Source organism: Amyelois transitella, chromosome 30 (genome assembly GCF_032362555.1).
Source record: "Amyelois transitella isolate CPQ chromosome 30, ilAmyTran1.1, whole genome shotgun sequence".
Classification (NCBI taxonomy): Eukaryota; Metazoa; Arthropoda; class Insecta; order Lepidoptera; family Pyralidae; genus Amyelois; species Amyelois transitella.
Window position 1 is genome coordinate 4,350,287 of NC_083533.1, and position 21,114 is coordinate 4,371,400.

Sequence of the window (21,114 nt, forward strand, 5' to 3'; positions counted from 1 at the left end):
TTTAAAACAATAAAAAATATATAAGTAATAAAACAAAAGTAATAAATGAAAAATGAACAACTAAATTTACAAAAATACAAGAATAAAGTTACTACCTACAGAACTTTGCGATATTTAATACGTATTTAACATATTAATGCAATTCTTGAATTAACATTAGGTATCTTTTGCCTATTTATAATAGCAACACTGTAATACTCGTTTGGAAAATGAGTGACAGTTTTTTATGTCAAATAAGTTTTGCAGTAAGTTTTGATTGAATTCGATTCGAACACCTGTAAACTTTCTTTCTGTTGTTTTTTACCGGTGCCTGTGTATTTACCTATTTGCACTTTGTTTTGTGCTGATAACTTGTCGTTATTTGGAGTTTGGAATCTTCCGTTGAGTCGAGCTTTGTTCTTCCGGATATTCGTGTGATTTTATCATCTGAGATTGGACTCTGACTGTGTTTACTGTGTTGTGCAGATATTTTGAGATAGGACTCCTGTAAAAAGTATCTTATTATTTGAGATAGGAGTCCCAAGTTTGTGTTTGTTTTTGTGAAAGACAGATTTTACAACAAAAGTGCCACGATGTCTTCAGATAAACTTTGTTGCGTTCCTGGTTGTAAAGGCAGTGGAGGTATGTTTGAAATATTTTTGTTCCTGTATCAATCTGCCTCTTAATCTTGTGGTTTGATTGCTGGCAAGGCCACAATCGAAAATTATTATGTTTGCTGGATAGTCAAAAATATTATTAACAGTGATTTATCACTATAAAATTCTTTTCAACTGGGTTTAACAATCATCATACATACATATAATCACGTCTATATCCCTTGCGGGGTAGACAGAGCCAACAGTCTTGTAAAGACTGATAGGCCACGTTCAGCTATTTGGCTTTAAGATAGAATTGAGATTCAAATAGTGACAGGTTGCTAGCCCATCGCCTAAAAAAGAATCATGATGATGAGAATATAATGAGATTTTATCCAATCAGGCCACATATAACTTTAAGAAAGTTAGTTGTGAAAACCGCCGGCGATGGGCGCATGGTTGCAAAAGTCTTTTCTAGTAAGATAGTTATAGGTACTAGAAGTGTACTTCCAAAAAATAATTGTATAAAAAAACTAAAAAACTACCCGTTTTATTGCTAATCGAACTAAAAAATAGAAAATAAATAATAGTTTAAAAAAAACTAAAAAACTACGCTTTAATTGCTAATCAAACTAAAAAATAGAAAATAAAAATTAATGACAAAGGAATTCAGTAGTAGCAAGTCGAACAATCAGTTATAGTCAGTTGTAGTAGTAATTACCTCGGATTAAAATTATAACAAAATTAAATTTATTAACAAAACAATTTAAATCGGAGTAAAAAGCGTGGGGTGCATTTTACTTCATTTTCATAACTCTCTTGTCATAAATATATGCTAATAGAATGATTTTAATATTTACTACATCAGGCACCCCACGCTTTTTACTCAGATTTAAATTGTTTTGTTAATAAATTTAATTTTGTTATAATTTTAATCCGAGGTAATTACTACTACAACTGACTATAACTGATTGTTCGACTTGCTACTACTGAATTCCTTTGTCATTAATTTTTATTTTCTATTTTTTAGTTTGATTAGCAATTAAAGCGTAGTTTTTTAGTTTTTTTTAAACTATTATTTTTTTTAACATACTCTCTACATACTTAACATATTCTACTAAGTAAAACAATGTTATAAAGTTTACATTACATTAAACTAATTTAACTACTCTTCTCTCTCTCCCCCCATCTAGATTCGAAACCACGCCATTTTGCGCCGAGATCATGTTAGCTTTCTAACAAACTCCGCGCGTTCTCCAGCTGAGCCATCGCTCACTTCTCATACTTGACGAAAACTTCTTACACATCCGTTGCGGATGGCCATCACTTATTTACCATATTATACGTAAAACTACTGCCGTATGCTTTAGGGTCTTTAAAGTTGGAGTTGGTTATTTTTCATACATTCAACTCAAACTTTAGTGTTTTTTTTTATACCACGGATTTTGATTGTAATTTTTTTCTACTTCAATTAATACAATACAATTTGTACATTACTAACGCCAGGAGTAATAACAATTTTAAATCAAATCAAAATACTACTTACATATTCGTCTTAATCCTATTTTAGACTTTAAAGACTGTTTCAAATTTTTTGTTACATAACTTTTATGTGCAATGAAGAGTTTATACAAACAAACTTACCTATTTAATTCCCACCAAGATTTGAAACCACGTCAATTCTCGTCCGATCACATATTATTTCAATTACAAAAACCGCGCGTTCCCCATCTGAGCCACCGCTCACATATCACACCCGACGAAAACAACTTACACATCCGTTAAGCATCACGTGTCTCGGCGAGACAGGTTGCGTCCGCGCCGTTCTCCTCAATTCCGTGGTTACAGTGACGGGCGTTGGCGCCGTCTCTGCGACAGCTGCTGTACCGATTTCGGTGTCGAGACGACGACGACTCTGCAGTTAAAGATAGGTTCTCACTTTTTTTATGGCGACGCTTCTGTCTTCTCAAACGGCCATTGATAAAAAATTACAGTAATCACATCTTCATCTTGACTTTTTTTTAAATAGTTACATCGCCATTATTCATCATCATCATTAAGATGAAGCTTGACCGAAAATATAGCACGTCTCGCCTAATTGCGGAATAAATACATTACACGCTGTGATAATTATTATTTTAACTGTTAAACTGATCAAATTCTACAATTATAACAAAACTACATAAGTCAACTTTCTAATAAGAGTTACTTTAAAAAGTTACACAAATTTACTAAATACATAAAAAATACAAATTATTGTATAGTGTATGTGAGTACTTTGACAAAAAATTTCAATTCTTCAGCCAAAGTTCCCGGCACTATAAATATAAATATATATATATTTATATTTATATATAATTACGTATGTATGTATGTATGTATGTATATTACGACAACTATGGGAAAGAGATGTCGTAATATATATACATATATAGAGGTAGTCTCTGCCTACCCCTCCGGGAAAGAGGCGTGATTTTAAGTATGTATGTATATATATAAACAAACTCACATTGTCCGGCTGTGTGTCTGTAGGTAACGCGTGCTCAGGCACGGGGTGTACAGAGGCTCGCGTGCGTGATACCACCGTCTGGAAAAAAAAACAATTTTATTTAAATTTTTTTTTATTTATCATAGGAACACTAACAGATTACATGTATACATTACATATACACATTTAATTTTGAGTCAGGATATGATATACATATAAAACTATATATATGATATACTGACATTATGCACACGTAGTATAATACAATATAATACAATTCGCAATGTTAGCATGTACATGTAATAACGTTACAAAACTTTTTTAAAAAGAAAACCGCCTCCAATCGATACCCTCCTTTTTTGAAATCGGTTAACTTTCCAAAACCTTTCCCTAAGTGTGACAAACGCTTTTCTGTAAACCGCATCAAAATCGGAACCAACTTTTTATGAAGAACATATGTATTTTTTTTAAATTAAACAAATCTTTTCCCTATTATTTCTAAGTCATACAATACCGGTTCCACTGAGTAATTTAACATAAAGTGGAAGTCAAATTTTAAAAAATCTAAATAAACAGAAAATTACCTTATTTTATGTTTTCGTCTCTTCATAATTGGCTTTATTAGAAAGAGATAAAATAAGGCGTTTCTTGTACCCCACCTTGTCTTTATAATTTACGGAGACATCGAAAAATTTTAAGGTCACTTTACTTACAATATAGCATGTGTCAAAATTAACAATATCGCACGAAATAAAGAAATTAAAAATGTCGGAAAAAATAAAACACAAAAACAAAACAGGACGGACAAAAAATAAAACACACCTTCCACCCTTAAACCAACAAAGACAATAAAACCACCATGATTTTTACAACCCAAGTCTATGATTTTTATTATACATCATGAAAAAAAAAATAACACAAACTCTCACCAAAGAATAAATAACGTTGTTCCGATCGTAACATTAGAATATATAAGCCTGAAATAATATTATACCCGTTAATAACAAAAAAAAAATAACAATTATTATAAACTACATATACATACATAGTTATTTTTGTATTTATACTCTGTCAAATGTAGCTTACATTTAAAAATAAAACTTTCATTAACTTAAGGGACCTTATAGAATTCTTCACTATAAAAACATACAAATAGTCTTTATAATCCTTGCGGGGTAGATAGGGCCAACAATCTCGAAATGACTGAAAAGTAAACTTACGTGGTATGCCAATGATGGTATTGAGATTCAAATAGTAACCAGCTAGCCCATCTCCTCAACTTAAGGGAAAATCTCAACTTTATTAGACTTTTTAAGAATTTGTCAGACAAAATATACAAAGGTGGACTTATCCCATTTAGGGATCTCTTCCAGTTAGCCATTTTTGTATAGGTATAGTGTGGACTGCGTAGAAGGACATAAGGGCATCATGCAGGCAAAGTTAGTCCAGTATAAAATTTGACCTATTTTTAGTGAATACAATTAAGCTAATTTGACAGAGTAAGTCTTCTACCATCACAATAAAAAAAAAAAACATTTTTTTTACATGTCTTACATAAAAAATCCGTCGAATCACGCTGTGTTTCATACAAGTTTGAGCTTCGACTCAAAATTTCAAGTCATATAGTATTGTATTTTCCACGTTTGTTCTCCTATAAGATATAGAAAAATATATATTTTTTATAGATATATAAAACCTTTTTTGACGGCCTCTGGCGCACAGCTATAGGTCCCGGGTTCGAATCCCTTCTACGGCATGACGAGAAACGAATTTTAATATATTAAGATATTTATCTATAAAAATATAATAAGTTGTATTGTTCTTTTAAAATAAGTTCGAACTTACTTTAAGCCAAACTCAATATGTGTAATTTGTCCCGTATATATTAATTTATGCATTAAAGAAAATATAATATATCAATGGTCATCTAAATAATACGAATTCTTACAAAAACATTGATCAATAGGTTTGCATAGCGACGTTTCTTAATCTTCTAAAATTATGTGTAAAAAAAAAGCCACAGCCCAGTGGCGACATCTCTAACGTCACACGCCATCAGCCAATCACCGCGCAGAACGCTATACCATCAACCAATGGCAGCGAAGATTTTACATCGCGCTATAAGTTTCTACGGATTGGAGTATAAATGCCATTTCCGACTCAATATCGTCTATCACTTTCAAAAAGACACTAATCTACTGAAAGACACTTACGTCCGTCCCCCTCTTGTAAGACACTTGCCCCCATCTGAAAGACACTTAATCTGTAAAACAATTATCCCCATGAAAGACTTAACCATCTGAAAGACAATTAAACCCATGAAAGACGCACTTATCCCTATGAAAGAGACACTAATCCCTATGTAAGAGACTTAACCATCTGAAAGACAATTATCCCCATAAAAGAGACAATAGTCCTCATGAAAGAGACACTAACCCCATGAAAGAGACTAAACCATCTGAAAGACAATCCCCACAAAAGAGACACTAGTCCTCATGAAACAGACACTAACCATGAACGAGACTAAACCATCTGAAAAAGAACCCTCAAAACACATATTCAAACTCACATCCTTCTCCCAGTCGTACGGGTCACAGTCGCGTATACCGCGCCTCTTGCAGCACCTCTCCAGCAGTGACGCCAGCATGGTGTAGTCCGGCGTATCCATGAAAGAGACTAAACCATCTAAAAGACAATAATCCCTATAAAAGAGACACTGGTCCTCACGAACGTGACACTAATCCCCACGAAAGAGACTAAACCATCTGAAAACAATCATCCCCATAAAAGAGACAATAGTCCTCATGAAACAGACACTAACCCCATGAAAGAGACTAAACCATCTGAAAAAGAACTCTCAAAACACATATTGAAACTCACATCCTTCTCCCAGTCGTAGGGGTCACAGTCGCGTATACCGCGCCTCTTGCAGCACCTCTCCAGCAGTGACGCCAGCATGCTGTAGTCCGGCGTATCCATGAAAGAGACTAAACCATCTAAAAGACAATAATCCCTATAAAAGAGACACTGGTCCTCACGAACGTGACACTAATCCCCACGAAAGAGACTAAACCATCTGAAAACAATCATCCCCATAAAAGAGACAATAGTCCTCATGAAACAGACACTAACCCCATGAAAGAGACTAAACCATCTGAAAAAGAACTCTCAAAACACATATTGAAACTCACATCCTTCTCCCAGTCGTAGGCGTCACAGTCGCGTATACCGCGCCTCTTGCAGCACCTCTCCAGCAGTGACGCCAGCATGCTGTAGTCCGGCGTACCCATGAAAGAGACTAAACCATCTAAAAGACAATCCCCACAAAAGAGACACTAGTCCTCACGAACGTGACACTAATCCCCATGAAAGAGACTAAACCATCTGTAAAAGAACACTTAAACACATATCGAAACTCACATCCTTCTCCCAGTCGTACGGATCACAGTCGCGTATACCGCGCCTCTTGCAGCACCTCTCCAGCAGTGACGCCAGCATGGTGTAGTCCGGCGTGTCAGCGTACTCCAGCTGCTGGACGTGCTCCAGGAACTGGCGGAGCTCCGAGGGCAGGTGCTTGAGGAGGAGCCGGTGGTCGTATTTCTCCTTCATCACGCCGACCTGGAGTGAGGGTTGGGTGGTGGTTAAAGCCATTAAGAGGTGCACTTTAAATCTTTAAAAGTAAGCATTTAAAATCTTTATAAAGGTACACTTTAAATCTTTATAAAGGTACGTGCTTGAGGAGGAGGCGGTGGTCGTATTTCTCCTTCATCACACCGACCTGGAGTGAGGGTTAGGTGGTTTTTTAAAGCCATGAAGAGGTGTTTGTTTTTTAACCCATAAAGAGGTGCACTTTAAATCTTTAAAAGTATGCATTTTAAACCTTTTAAAAAGTGCTCAATAAATCTTTATGAATGAATTTATTTATTTAAGTAACAAAAGACTCATAATATGTTAGTAGTGCTTATTATTATGTTAGTACAAAAACTATATATTTAAATTAGCCTTACGCATCACAGGGGCCACTCCTGCACCACTTTATATAGGTGCACTTTAAATTTTATAAAGGTGGACATTAAATCTTTAAAAAGGTGGACATTAAATCTTTATAAAGGTGGACATTAAATCCTTAAAAAGGTGGACATTAAATCTTTATAAAGGTGCACATTAAATCTTTATAAAGGTGGACATTAAATCTTTATAAAAGTGCACATTAAATCTTTATTAATGTGGACATTAAATCTTTATAAAGGTGCACATTAAATCTTTAAAAGATGCACATTAAATCTTTAGAGGTGCACATTAAATCTTTTAAGAGGTGCACATTAAATCTTTAAAAAGGTCTGTTCCTTGTCTTTGATCTTCCTCCACGGTAGCTGACCATTGACAAACTCGACTAGCATGTAGAAGAGAGACCGGCGACCCATCTCTTGCTAGTCAGACGTCACAAGCGCTTACCATGAGACTCTTACCTGTTCCTTGTCCTTGATCTTCCTCCATGGAAGCTGTCCATTGACAAACTTCATTAGCATGTAGAAGAGAGACCGGCGACCCATCTCTTGCTAGTCAGACGTCACAAGCGCTTACCATGAGACTCTTACCTGTTCCTTGTCCTTGATCTTCCTCCATGGAAGCTGTCCATTGACAAACTTCATTAGCATGTAGAAGAGAGACCGGCGACCCATCTCTCGCTAGTCAGACGTCACAAGCGCTTACCATGAGACTCTTACCTGCTCCTTGTCCTTGATCTTCCTCCATGGTAACTGCCCATTGACAAACTTCATTAGCATGTAGAAGAGAGACCGGCGACCCATCTCTTGCTAGTCAGACGTCACAGGCGCTTACCATGAGACACTTACCTGCTCCTTGTCCTTGATCTTCCTCCATGGAAGCTGTCCATTGACAAACTTTATTAGCATGTAGAAGAGAGACCGGTGACCCATCTCTCGCTAGTCAGACGTCACACGCGCTTACCATGAGACACTTACCTGCTCCTTGTCCTTGATCTTCCTCCACGGTAGCTGACCATTGACAAACTCCACTAGCATGTAGAAGAGTGACCATAAATCATCATGGCGTCCCATCTCCTTGTTTTTGTGAGCGTTGATGGACGCGTAACGTACTGTACCTGTGAAAGAAATGTATTTTATGAATAAATTGATATTAATGAATGATTTCTTTATATACCACTAGGTGGCCGCCCGCGACATCGTCCGCGTGGAATCATTCCCGCGGGGACTCTGATAAAAAAAAAATAATAAAAATATATATAAATATTTATATACTCACGGACTTTCGCATTTATAATATTAGTAGGATTCCTTATTTTTCAGAAAGAAAGAAAGAAAGAAGAAAAGAAAGAACTATTATTTTATGCGATCTAGCAACCTATGTCACTATTTGAATCTCAATTCTATCTTCAGGACTGTTGGCTCTGTCTACCATGCAAGGGATATAGACATGATTATATGTATGCATGTAAACATACATTGTAACTTTTTATGGCATTTACCAACATCCCATTATTACGACATTGAGCTACTGATTTTGTCATTTTGCGACTGATCGTCTGACTTACATACATACATACATAAAAATCACGCCTTTTTCCCGGAGGGGTAGGCAGAGACTACATCTTTTCACTTGCCACGATCTCTGCATACTTCCTTCGCTTCATCCACAAATTCATAACTCGTCTGATTTGTTTTTTTTTTTTAAATTACATATTGATGAGGACGTGCAATATTTCTGGTACTTTGCGTAATTTTTTTGTCACCACTACTATTTCTGTAATTTCGCAATTAATTTTAGAAACTGCGACATTTTCAATTCTCCGACTATTTTAGATAATGCGACATTTTTAATTTAACGACTATTTTAGATACCTACTGCTACTTTTTCAATTTTCCGACTATTTTAGACACTGCGACTTTTTCAATTTTCCGACTATTTTAGACACTGACATTTTCAATTTTCCGACCACTAAATACTTTTTCTACTTTCAGACTATTATAGACACTGCGACATTTACAATTCTTCGACTATTTTACACACTGCGACTTTTTCCATTTTCCAACTATTTTACACACTGCGACATATCCAATTCTCCGCCTATTTTACACACTGCTACATATCCAATTCTCCGCCTATTTTACACACTGCGACATATCCAATTCTCCGCCTATTTTACACACTGCGACATTTCCAATTCTCCGCCTATTTTACACACTGCGACATTTCCAATTCTCCGCCTATTTTACACACTGCGACATATCCAATTCTCCGCCTATTTTACGCACTGCGACATATCCAATTCTCCGCCTATTTTACACACTGCGACATATCATATTCACCGACTCTTCATCGCGGCCGCGACAGTTCATCACCCTCGCTCACCGCGGAGGCCGGCGGCGGTGCGCGGCGGCCGCACCTGCCCGCTGAAGGTGGTGCTATTTTAGACACTGCTACTTTTTCTATTTTCCGACTATTATAGACACTGCGGCATTTACAATTCTTCGAATATTTTACACATTGCGCCTTTTTAAATTTTACGACAATTTTAGACACTGCGTCATTTAAAATTATTAGATTTTTTTTTAAACACCGCGATTATTTCCATATTCCGCCTATTACAGACACAATAACATTCAATTTTCCGCCTATTTTACACACTGCGACATATCCAATTCTCCGCCTATTTTACACACTGCGACATATCCAATTCTCCGCCTATTTTACACACTGCGACATATCCAATTCACCGATTCTTCACCACGACAATTCATCACTCTCGCTCACCGTGGAAGCCGGCGGCGGTGCGCGGCGGCCGCACCTGCCCGCTGGAGGTGGTGCTATTTTAGACACTGCTACTTTTTCTATTTTCCGCCTATTATAGACACAATAACTTTCAATTTTCCGACTATTTTAGAAACTGCGATATTTTAAATTATTAGTTCTTTTTAAACACCGCGATTTTTTCCATATTCCGCCTATTATAGACACAACAACTTTCAATTTTCCGACCAATTTCACACACTGCGACATTTCCAATTCTCCGCCTATTTTACACACTGCGACATATCCAATTCTCCGCCTATTTTACACACTGCGACATATCCAATTCTCCGCCTATTTAGACACTGCGATATATCCAATTCACCGACTCTTCACCGCGACAGTTCATCACGCTCGCTCACCGCGGAAGCCGGCGGCGGTGCGCGGCGGGCGCACCTGCCCGCTGGAGGTGGTGTACTGGCGCGCCAGCCCGAAGTCCAGCATGTACACCTTGCGGCTGTTCGACGGATGCCTGCCTATGCTGAAGTTGCTCTGCAAAACAAAAGGGGGCACGCGTTATTTGTTTGTCTGTTTGTTTGTAAATACTTTATTGTACATACATATGATCACGTCTTTATCCCACCACCACTCCATATTGTTCCCATGGATGTCGTAAAAGGCGGCTAAGGGATAGGTTTATAAACTTTAGATTCTTCTTTTAGGCGACGGGCTAGCAACCTGTCACTATTTGAATCTCAATTCTATCGTTAAGCCAAACAGCTGAATGTGGCATATCATTTTTTAAGACTGTTAGCTCTGTCTACCCCGCAAGGGATATAGACGTGATAATATGTATGTATGACAACTTACAGGTTTTATATCTCTGTGCAGGAATCCGACCGAGTGTATAGAGTCTATGGCTTTGAGTATTTGTAGTCCCAATCTGAAATAAAAAAATAAACTCATATATATATTCTGTCTACTCCGCAAGGGATATTGACGTAATTATACCTACCTATACCATATATATTCTTATCATTTATATTTTTACTTCTTTGTTAATGACCAAATGAATTATTGACTGATAAATTATAAGGGGCAAATTACACAGATTGAGTGAACCTCGAAGGTCGAGACTTGTGTTACGAGATACTAACTCAACGATACTATATTTTATAGTGAATACTTATATAGATAAACATCCAAGATCCAGGCCAATCTGAAAAACGTACTCGAACCTGGGACCTGCTGTAACTTTTAATTTTAGAAATTAGTGATGGCATCATTTTTGATAGTGATGGGACCATTTTTGATAGTGATGGGGTCAGTTGTGATAGTGATGTGACAATTTTTGATAGTGATGGAGGTAATTTCTGTTCTGTTAGAGAGTAGTGTCCTGGGTAATTCGAGACCTACCTGAGTGTAGTGGAGAGTGAGAAGGCGCCTCTCGGCTGTGCCCGCCTCAACTCGGCGAGGTTCCGCCCTTGTAGTTGCATCACCACGTAGATTTTTGATAGTTATGGGACCATTTTTGATAGTGATAGGGTCAGTTGTGATAGTGATGGGGCCATTTATGATAGTGATGGGGTCATTTATGATAGTGATGAGATCATTTTTGATAGTGATGGGGGTCATTTCTGTTCAGTTAGAGAGTAGTGTTCTCGGTAATTCGAGACCTACCTGAGTGTAGTGGAGAGTGAGAAGGCGCCTCTCGGCTGTGCCCGCCTCAACTCGGCGAGGTTCCGCCCTTGTAGTTGCATCACCACGTAGATTTTTGATAGTTATGGGACCATTTTTGATAGTGATAGGGTCAGTTGTGATAGTGATGGGGCCATTTATGATAGTGATGGGGTCATTTATGATAGTGATGAGATCATTTTTGATAGTGATGGGGGTCATTTCTGTTCAGTTAGAGAGTAGTGTTCTCGGTAATTCGAGACCTACCTGAGTGTAGTGGAGAGTGAGAAGGCGCCTCTCGGCTGTGCCCGCCTCAACTCGGCGAGGTTCCGCCCTTGTAGCTGCATCACCACGTAGTTGAAGCGGGCATTGCGGCCGCAGCCTATGAAACGGCAGACGTGTTCTTTGCCTGCGAATAAAGATGGAATACGAAAATAAAGTGGCAAGTGGAAAGAGGTAGTCTCTGCCTACCCCTCCGGGAAAGAGGCGTGATTTTATGTATGTACGTATGTACGAAAATAAATGGTCTATTCAACGCAAAAAGTATTTTTCAATTCGCACCAGTAGTTCTTGAGATAAGCGCGTTCAAACAAACAAACTCTTCAGCTTTATAATATTAGTATGGACATTCATCATTTCAGCCGTAGGATGTCCAGTGCTGAACAACGGCCTCCACCTAATTACTTCCACCTCGTTTTGCCGAAGGCGACCTCCATTCAACGTTTTCCCGCGGACTTCACCACATCAACGGTCCATTTTACGATACATGTTCTTCACTTGAGTAGTTTATGACCCCCATCGGCCATCAGCCCTTCAAGGAATAAGACCTGCTGATTGCCAACTTAAGTTTGCCGACTTCCTCCCTTCCCCGCACCTGGATCTAAATCCAAGACCCTGGATGTAGGCAACCTTCTTGCTAGACGCCCATTAGTGATTTATGTCAAAAAATAATTTTCATTGTTACATGTTCTTAATTTTTATGTCAATAATATAGTTATTTTAAAACTGATTGTCTCTCTCCTCTTTTCTCCTTCTATCTTCTGTGGGAATACATACATACATACATATCATCACGTCTTACATATCCCTTACGGGATAGACAGAGCCAACAGTCTTGAATAGACTGAAAGGACCACTCCATCTCTTTCCCATGGATGTCGTAAAAGGCGACTAAGGGATAGGCTTACAAACTTGGGATTCTTTTTTAGGCGACAGGCTAGCAATCTGTCACTATTTGAATCTCAATTCTATCATTAAGCCAAATGGCTGAACGTGGCCATTCAGTCTATTCTGTGGGAATAACTAACCTTTATAACTATACTTCCTACACTGGACATGGACATCTTCTCCTGATGTTTCGACAGGATCGAAATCCAGAAAGATTACTCTGTTAGCTATAGACCCCACTGACCTTGCAGCTTCTTCAGCACGGCCACCTCCATCTTGAGCACCTGCTTGGGCTGCCGCGAGGACTCCACCTTCAGGGCCACCTGCTCCTGTGTCACCAGGTCCATGCCCTCGTAGATCTCGCCGAAACCGCCGCCGCCGATTTTCTTTACCACCTATCGGTGATAATTATAACAATCAATCATTTATTGTCAAGTACATTCGTCTAAAATTGGTTCTTGCCAAAATTCTTTAAACTTCTCTCTCTTTAACAATATTGGCCAGAAGTGGTAAACTCAGAAATAGGATGTAAAATGAATCCCACTGCTGACCCTGACTTTTTAAACCTACTTCGGACGCTAACGTCGGCATCCCACTTCTTACCCCAAAAATTGCATTCAACATCTTACTCTTGCTTTAAGATCCCACTTCTGACCCCATTAATTCAACTTCTTATTCAAGTGGTACGTCTTCAAATATCCACCTACCTTCCATCTCTCCTTGACGATGTGTCCTGGCTGCAGCAGATCCTCGGTGGCCATGGTGATGTGGTGGAGCCGCCGCGAGGTGTCGCAGCGGGACGCCGAGCGGGATCGATGCCCGCCGAAGTTTGGTAGAGTACGGGATCTGCGGAAGAATGAGAGAAGCTATTTCGTGCTTGTTTTGAAACGCCCAATAAATACCTACTAATAAAAACACGTTTTAGATGAGGTCAAATGCAATGTGTGGTTCCCGGCACCAATATAAAAAGGATTGGACCACTCCATCTCTCTCCCATGGATGTCGTAAAAGGCGACTAAGGTGTAAGCTTATAAACTTCTTCTTTTAGGCGATGGGCTAGCAACCTGTCACTATTTAAATCTCAATTCTATCTTAAAGTCAAATAGCTGAACGTGGCCTATCAGTCTTTACAAGACTGTTGGCTCTGTCTACCCCGCAAGGGATATAGACGTGATTATATGTATTATAATATTATATATAATCACGTATAGATAAACATGCAAGACGCAGATCAATCTGTGAACGTTCGTTACTCATCATGCCCTGACCGGGATTCAATCCCGGAACCTCCGGTGTCACAGACAACCGCACTACCGCTGCGCCACAGAGGCCGTCAAATAAAACGTACAGTACTCACCTCAAAGAAGTGCCGTGTGGTTCCCGGCACCAATACAAAAAAGAATAGGACCACTCCATATCTTTCCCATGGTTGTCGTAAAAGGCGACTAAGGGATAGGCTGACACATACTTGTAATTCTATATTTTTAGGCGATGGGCTAGCAACCTGTCACTATTTGGATCTCAATTCCATCATTAAGACGAGCAGCTGATGGTGGCCATTCAGTCTTTTCGGGACTGTTGGCTCCGTCTACCCCGTAAGGGATATAGACGTGACTATAATGTATGTATGTATGTAAGTACTCACCTCAATAATGGGTTTGTTTGTACTCTCGGGGCGGCTTCCTCTCGTTTCTCTTCTCTCTGTAATAAAAAAAAAGAAACACATTTTAAACCGTTTCGTTCATTAGTTTCAGTGCCGTGTGGTTCCAGGCACCAACAAAAAAAAGAATAGGACGACTCTTTCCTATGGATGTTGTAAAAGTGCTACTAGGGGATAGACTTGTAAACTTGAAATAAAACATGTACTACGTTGAGTTAGTATCGTATACCGTTGAGACACAAGTCTCGAACTTACATCGAGGCTAAATCAATCTGTGTAATTTGTCCCGTATATATTTATTTATTAATTATTATTATTAGTGCCGTGTGGTTCCCGGCACTAATAGAAAAAGAATAGGACCACTTCATCACTGTCCCATGGATGTCGCAAAAGGCGACTAAGGGGTAGGCTTGTAAACTTGGGATTCTTCGTTTAGGCGATGAGCTGGCAACCCGTCACTATTTGAATCTCAATTCTATCTTAAAGCCAAATAGCTGAACGTGGCCTATCAGTCTTTACATGACTGTTGGCTCTGTCTACCCCGCAAGGGATATAGACGTGATTGTATGTATGTATGTATAATAGACATAACTTGTACAATAAAGTGAAACAGTACCAGCGAACGCCTATTTCCTTAATGAAATCCTGTTAATGACTTGCCATCTTTGCAACGTTGAAAGAATACTCATGATCTTCGTTACATATTATTATCTTATGTTACCTGGTGCCGTGTGGTTCCCGGCACCACTACAAAAAAGAATAAGACCACTCCATCTCTTTCCCATGGATGTCGTAAAAGGCGACTAAGGGATAGGTTTATAAATTTAGGATTCCTCTTTTAGGCGATGGGCTAGCAACCTGTCACTATTTGAATCTCAGTTCTATCATTAAGCCAAATAGCTGAACGTGGCCATTCAGTCTTTACAAGACTGTTGGCTCTGTCTACCCCGCAAGGGATATAGACGTGATTGTATATATGTATGTATAATACACATAACATATTAACTTGTACAATGAAGTGAAACAGTGCCAGCGAACGCCTATTTCCTGAATGAAATCCTGTTAATGACTTGCCATCTTTGCAACGTTGAAAGAATTCTCATGATCTTCGTTACATATTATTATCTTATGTTACCTGGTGCCGTGTGGTTCCCGGCACCATTACAAAAAAGAATAGGACCACTCCATCTCTTTCCCATGGATGTCGTGAAAGGCGACTAAGGGATAGGTTTATAAACTTAGGATTCCTCCTTTAGGCGATGGGCTAGCAACCTGTCACTATTTGAATCTCAGTTCTATCATTAAGCCAAATAGCTGAACGTGGCCATTCAGTCTTTTCAAGACTGTTGGCTCTGTCTACCCCGCAAGGGATATAGACGTGACCATATGTATGTATGTCACCTGTGGCTCATGTCGCTTCGCCCTTGGCGCCGGGGCGGCCGCCGAACCGGAGCCCTGCGACGCTGTGTCCGCTGACGATGACGATGACTCTGCAAACAGCAGGGAATAAATAAATATATAAATATATACGGGACAAATTACACAGATTGAGTTAGCTTCGAAGTACGTAGTAAGTAACTCGACGATACTATATTTTTATAATAAATACTTATGAATATAAACATCCAAGACCGAGGCCAATTAGAAAAAGTTATATTCTCATCATGCCGTGGCCGGGATTCGAGCCCGGGACCTCCGGTGTCACAGAGAAGCGTACTACCGCTGCGCCACAGAGGCCGTCTGAATGTAATGTCAAAATGGGATACCATGCAATGAGCTGATTCAATTTAAAATTATTATTACATATAGAGTGCATCAGTTGAATTAGAGTTTCTGCTTATAAGTAGGTACAATATGAACCCTGTTGAGCATCGCAATCTATACTAATATTATAAAGCTGAAGAGTTGTTTGAACGCGCTAATCTCAGCAACTACTGGTTCAAATTGAAATTTTGCGCTGAATAGACCATTTATCGAGGAAGGCTTTAGGCTATATAACATCACGCTGCAACTATAAGGAGCAAAGAAATAATGGAATATGTGAAAAAAAACGGGGAAAATTATTCATCCTTGAGGACGTCAATGATGCCCAAAATAACTATTCCACGCGGACGAAGTCGCGGGCACAGCTAGTTAATCAATAAAATTCCTCGGTAATACCTGATCAAGAGTACCAACCCGAAACCGACGAGCTTGCATGCAAGAGTGTTATGAATGTGGATGAACCGAAAGAAGTGTGTGCAGGGATCGTGGCAAGTGGAAAGATGTGGTCTCTGCCTACCCCACCGGGAAAGAGGCGTGATTTATGTATGTATGTGGTTCCCGGAAGTACCGAGTGGTTACCGGCACCAAAACAAAAAATAATAGGACCACTCCATCTCTTTCCCATGGATGTCGTAAAAGGCGACAAAGGGATAGGCTTATAAACATGGGATTCTTCTTTTAGGCGATGGGCTAGCAACCTGTCACTATTTGAATCTCAATTCCATCATAAAGCCAAACAGCTGAACGTGGCCATTCAGTCTTTTCAATACTGTTGGCTCTGTCTACCCCGCAAGGGATATAGACGTGACCATATGTATGTATGTATGTAATACCTGATCTGTTGGACCGCTGCGACGGCTTCTGTTTGAACGGCGACTCCCTCTCGCACTTCGGCTCTTGTTCCCTGTAACAATACAAAGAGTTATTTTACATACATACATACACACGGTCACGTCTATATCCCTTGCGGGGCAGACAGAGCCAACAGTCTTGAAAAGATTGAATGGCCACGTTCAGCTATTTGACTCTAAGATAGAATTGAGACAGGTTGCTAGACCATCGCCTAAAAGAAGAATCCCAAGTGTATGAGCTTATCCCTTAGTCGCCTTTAACGACATCCATGGGAAAGAGATGGAGTGGTCCTATTCTTTTTTCTATTGACGCCGGGAACCACAAGGCACTTGATTATAATTACTTTGAATTTAAGTTCGCATAGAACATGTAATTATTTTCCAATTTTGCCACCGTGATAGGCAAAAACACAAAATAGAAATTTATCTACTTAATTAACATTATCTAAGTGGGTTGTTGAAATTAATCATAGTTAAATTATTAGTTTACCGCTGTACTGATAACAGGCTTGCTGCCTGCGAATTTTTCCGTGTAAATTGTATCAGCAAGATTTTGTCTGAAACCTAGTTCCCGTGGGAATATTCCCGAAAGAAATATCCGCCTTTGTCAGTAAACTTGTGTCGTGGTGCCGCCGCCGTGGTCTCCCCTGCGCCCCACTTCGCCGCCCGGACCCCTAACAAAGTCTGCGCACGCGCATCCTACCAAGTAAGTAGCTCGTTATCCTCAGGCGGCTATTGGCTGGATCTCCTGCGATATCTCCTGAGGATAGCGAGCTACTTTGCGAGCGCTGGAGGAGTCTAAGAGGAGAGAGAGGCCATGTCTCTTAACCTTACATACATACATACATATAATCACGTCTGTATACCTTACCGTGACTGTATACCGTGCCGTGTGGTTCCCGGCACCATTGCAAAAAAGAATAGGACCTTTCCATCTCTTTCCCACGGATGTTGTAATAGGCGACTAAGGGATAGGCTTATAAACTTGAGATTCCTCTTTTAGGCGATGGGCTAGCAACCTGTCCAATTTGAATCTCAATTCTATCATTAAGCCAAATAGCTGAGCGTGGCAAATCAGTCTTTTCAAGGCTGTTGGCTCTGTCTACCCCACAGGGGATATAGACATGACCATATGTATGTATGGAAAATAATCGCTGTCCCGTTTCACGTAAAAAAAAAACCCTCTCCACGTGATTTTAACGCGCACTTGACCATATTTTTTATAATACGAGTATGGATTTACAATTCTATTTTTGTCTTCACATACAACCTACTTTAAGCTGGTAGGTTGAGTAGAATAAAAAAAAAATAACAGTCTATCAATCTGGGATATAAAAATGTCAAGGGGAATCGATGAATGAATAAAACATACATACATATAGTCACATCTATATCCCTTATGAGGTAGACAGAGCTAATAGTCCTGAAAAGACTGAATGGCCACATTCAGCTGCTCGGCTTAATGATGGTATTAAGATCCAAATAGTGACAGGTTGCTAGCCCATCGCCTAAAAAGAGAATCACAAGTATGTAAGCCTGGCCCTTAGTCGCCTTTTACGACATCCATGGGAAAGAAATAGAGTGGTCCTATTCTTTTTTGTATTGGTGCCGGGAACCACACGGCACTATGAATGAATAAAACACTTCATTGCAAACTAATTCTGCGTATTATGATTCTGTGTTCCTGTGTCTTGACGTCCAGCGTCTCCAAATTCAATATTTTTAATTCATTACTATGAATGCCGTGTGGTTCCTGGCACCAGTACAAAAAAGAATAGCACCACTCCATCTTTTCCCTATGAATGTCGTAAAAGGCGACTAAGGGATAGGTTTACAAACTTGGGATTCTTTTTTTAGGCAATGGGCTAGTAACCTGTCACTATTTGAATCTCAATTCTATCATTAAACCAAAAAAGAAAAAAAAGCTGAATGTGGCCATTCAGTCTTTTCACGACTGTTGGCTCTGTCTACCCTGCAAGAGATATAGACGTGACCATATGTATGTATGTTCAAATCAAACTAAAAATCTTTATGTGGTTCCTGTGCCAAGCTCAAGCCAGATGTTTTTATCATTCAGGTAATCATCAGTCCTATAATAAGCCTTCCCACAAAGTATTTTCTTTACATATGCTTTGAAATTTTGGTCAGACATCAACCAACTCCGGCAACTTCTTATAAAAGGCAACTTATTATAAAATCATATACAGTTCCTAATACATCTATGATTTACTGAATGTCTCTGTCTTCAATAATTAACAAAATTAAAGAAAAAAAAGATTTGGTGTTTGTTGTGTGTATATTATGCTTCATATTGTACCTATTTATAAGCAGTAACTGTAATTCAACTGATATATTTTATGATATGCAATAAAGATTTGAATTGAATCAAAATAATATATATTTTATATAAGGAAGAATGAATATTATAAATAATGTCTATAATATTGTAAAGATGTGTGTGTTTCTTACTCTTTCACGCAAAATCTACTGGACAGATATGGATAAAATTTACTACACATGTAGAATATTAACTGGAATAACATATAAGTTAAATTTTTTCGAGAAATTTCACGGGAGTGAAGCCTCAGGGCATTGCTAGTATACCTACTAAAGGATGGACTACAATGTACTTCTAACCTATGGTTGCTGTAATACGACAAACAGATAGTACAATAACATTGATTTCCGCTTAGGAAGTATTTTTTCGGAATAAGGGCGAGAGCGACGTCGCGTGTAGAAGCTTTTTATTATGAGCTTTGTGAAGACAAGTAACATTTATTACAAGTTTATTATGGAAATGACAGAAGACAATTATCGAATAAACAGAGAGATAATTAAACAAATATCTACTTTCAATAATGTATTAGAAATTTAGAATCTGAATTTTAATTATGCATCGGTAAATCACTTGCAAAAGTAATGTATTGATTTAATACGGCCTGTGTAACCGAATAATTGTATCGTAACAAAAATAGATCGTGATACATGAAAATAACATTTCACTAAGAATATTTTTAGCTAATGTTCCAATAAGATTCTATTTAGAAAAATATCAATTCGTCCCGAAAAAAAATTACAAAATTAAAAGACATTAGCGCCAGAAAGGGATACATATAGTAATCCGGCATAATTAAAACACACTACGACACGATGCGGCAACCCGTCGTTGCGTCACTCCGCGTCGCGGTCGGGTTATAAAATTGCGAGACAGCTATAACCTCGGCAACCCACCCACCAACAATCGATTTTCAACTATTCACAAGCCGAATTTCACAATTGAAATCAGCTTTACAAGTAAAAAAACAAACGGGTCTATTCTATCTCTACACACCTACACCCAATTATCACTAAGAAAAACGGAAAACTTACCAAGAAAAATTTTAAATGTCGACTCGTTTGACAGGGAATATATTTAGATGTGCTCGAAACTCACAGAAAAAACACTGAACTTGCGGGATATTACACTGTATATAATTGTTTAGATATAGTGAACGCGAAATCGACGTCACATACCGCATAGCGTTACATATTTTTTATGTTTTCACGTTTATAAAAGCGGAGATCAAAGGCATCGATCGCGCTGCCACCGCTGCCATGACAGGTGTATTTTTACTGAGTGAAGTTAGCTAGGTTCGCTCAGCTGACGGCTGACGGGTGAGCTTTCGTTTTGGCTTTCGTGAATTTCGTGCTTCTTGAAGTGAAGTTGCAGTTTATCTGCGAGGTCGACGACCTTTGTATAAAAAAGTTTTTTTTTGTCTTTTTTACTCATAAATTAATAAGTATTATATATCTCATAAGTAATTATAAATAACTATTTATTGTTATTTTGTTATTGTGTATGTTTGTTACTTTAAGTTTAATTTTTATTTTCCCCTATATCAGCTTCGACTCGTCTTCACCAAAATATTTTTTTGGAAATCCGTACTCCTTTTTTTCCTAAAAGAAAACTTGAAACTAGTTAGTTATATTTCTTTGGCCAATCATTATTAATTTGAGTTGACCTTAAATCATTTATTTGCCATTACCCAGTGAAAATGTTTCTACCTTCCTGCCTTTTAGGTCGGGCTTTGTTGTTTTGTTAGACTGGCGTCTTTGTCTACCCCGTAAGGTATAAAGACGTAATATGTGTTACATACACATAGTAGGTATTACTTAATTTCG

At 38.6% G+C, this 21,114-nt stretch overlaps 1 protein-coding gene across 1 annotated transcript in view; it reads right to left on the reverse strand.

The window, feature by feature from the left end:
- LOC106138895 (tau-tubulin kinase 1) overlaps window positions 1–21,114 on the reverse strand; it is a 68,915-nt gene that overhangs the window by 25,645 nt on the left and 22,156 nt on the right. The window contains exons 3-14 of the mRNA XM_060952945.1: window positions 16,936–17,006; window positions 15,740–15,828; window positions 14,324–14,379; window positions 13,386–13,524; window positions 12,923–13,073; window positions 11,779–11,920; window positions 10,705–10,777; window positions 10,257–10,386; window positions 8,049–8,188; window positions 6,484–6,681; window positions 3,085–3,162; window positions 2,350–2,490 (exon numbers count right to left, since the gene is read on the reverse strand). Coding sequence (XP_060808928.1) covers window positions 2,350–2,490; window positions 3,085–3,162; window positions 6,484–6,681; window positions 8,049–8,188; window positions 10,257–10,386; window positions 10,705–10,777; window positions 11,779–11,920; window positions 12,923–13,073; window positions 13,386–13,524; window positions 14,324–14,379; window positions 15,740–15,828; window positions 16,936–17,006 — 1,408 coding nt within the window. The remainder of the gene's footprint in view (window positions 1–2,349; window positions 2,491–3,084; window positions 3,163–6,483; window positions 6,682–8,048; window positions 8,189–10,256; window positions 10,387–10,704; window positions 10,778–11,778; window positions 11,921–12,922; window positions 13,074–13,385; window positions 13,525–14,323; window positions 14,380–15,739; window positions 15,829–16,935; window positions 17,007–21,114) is intronic.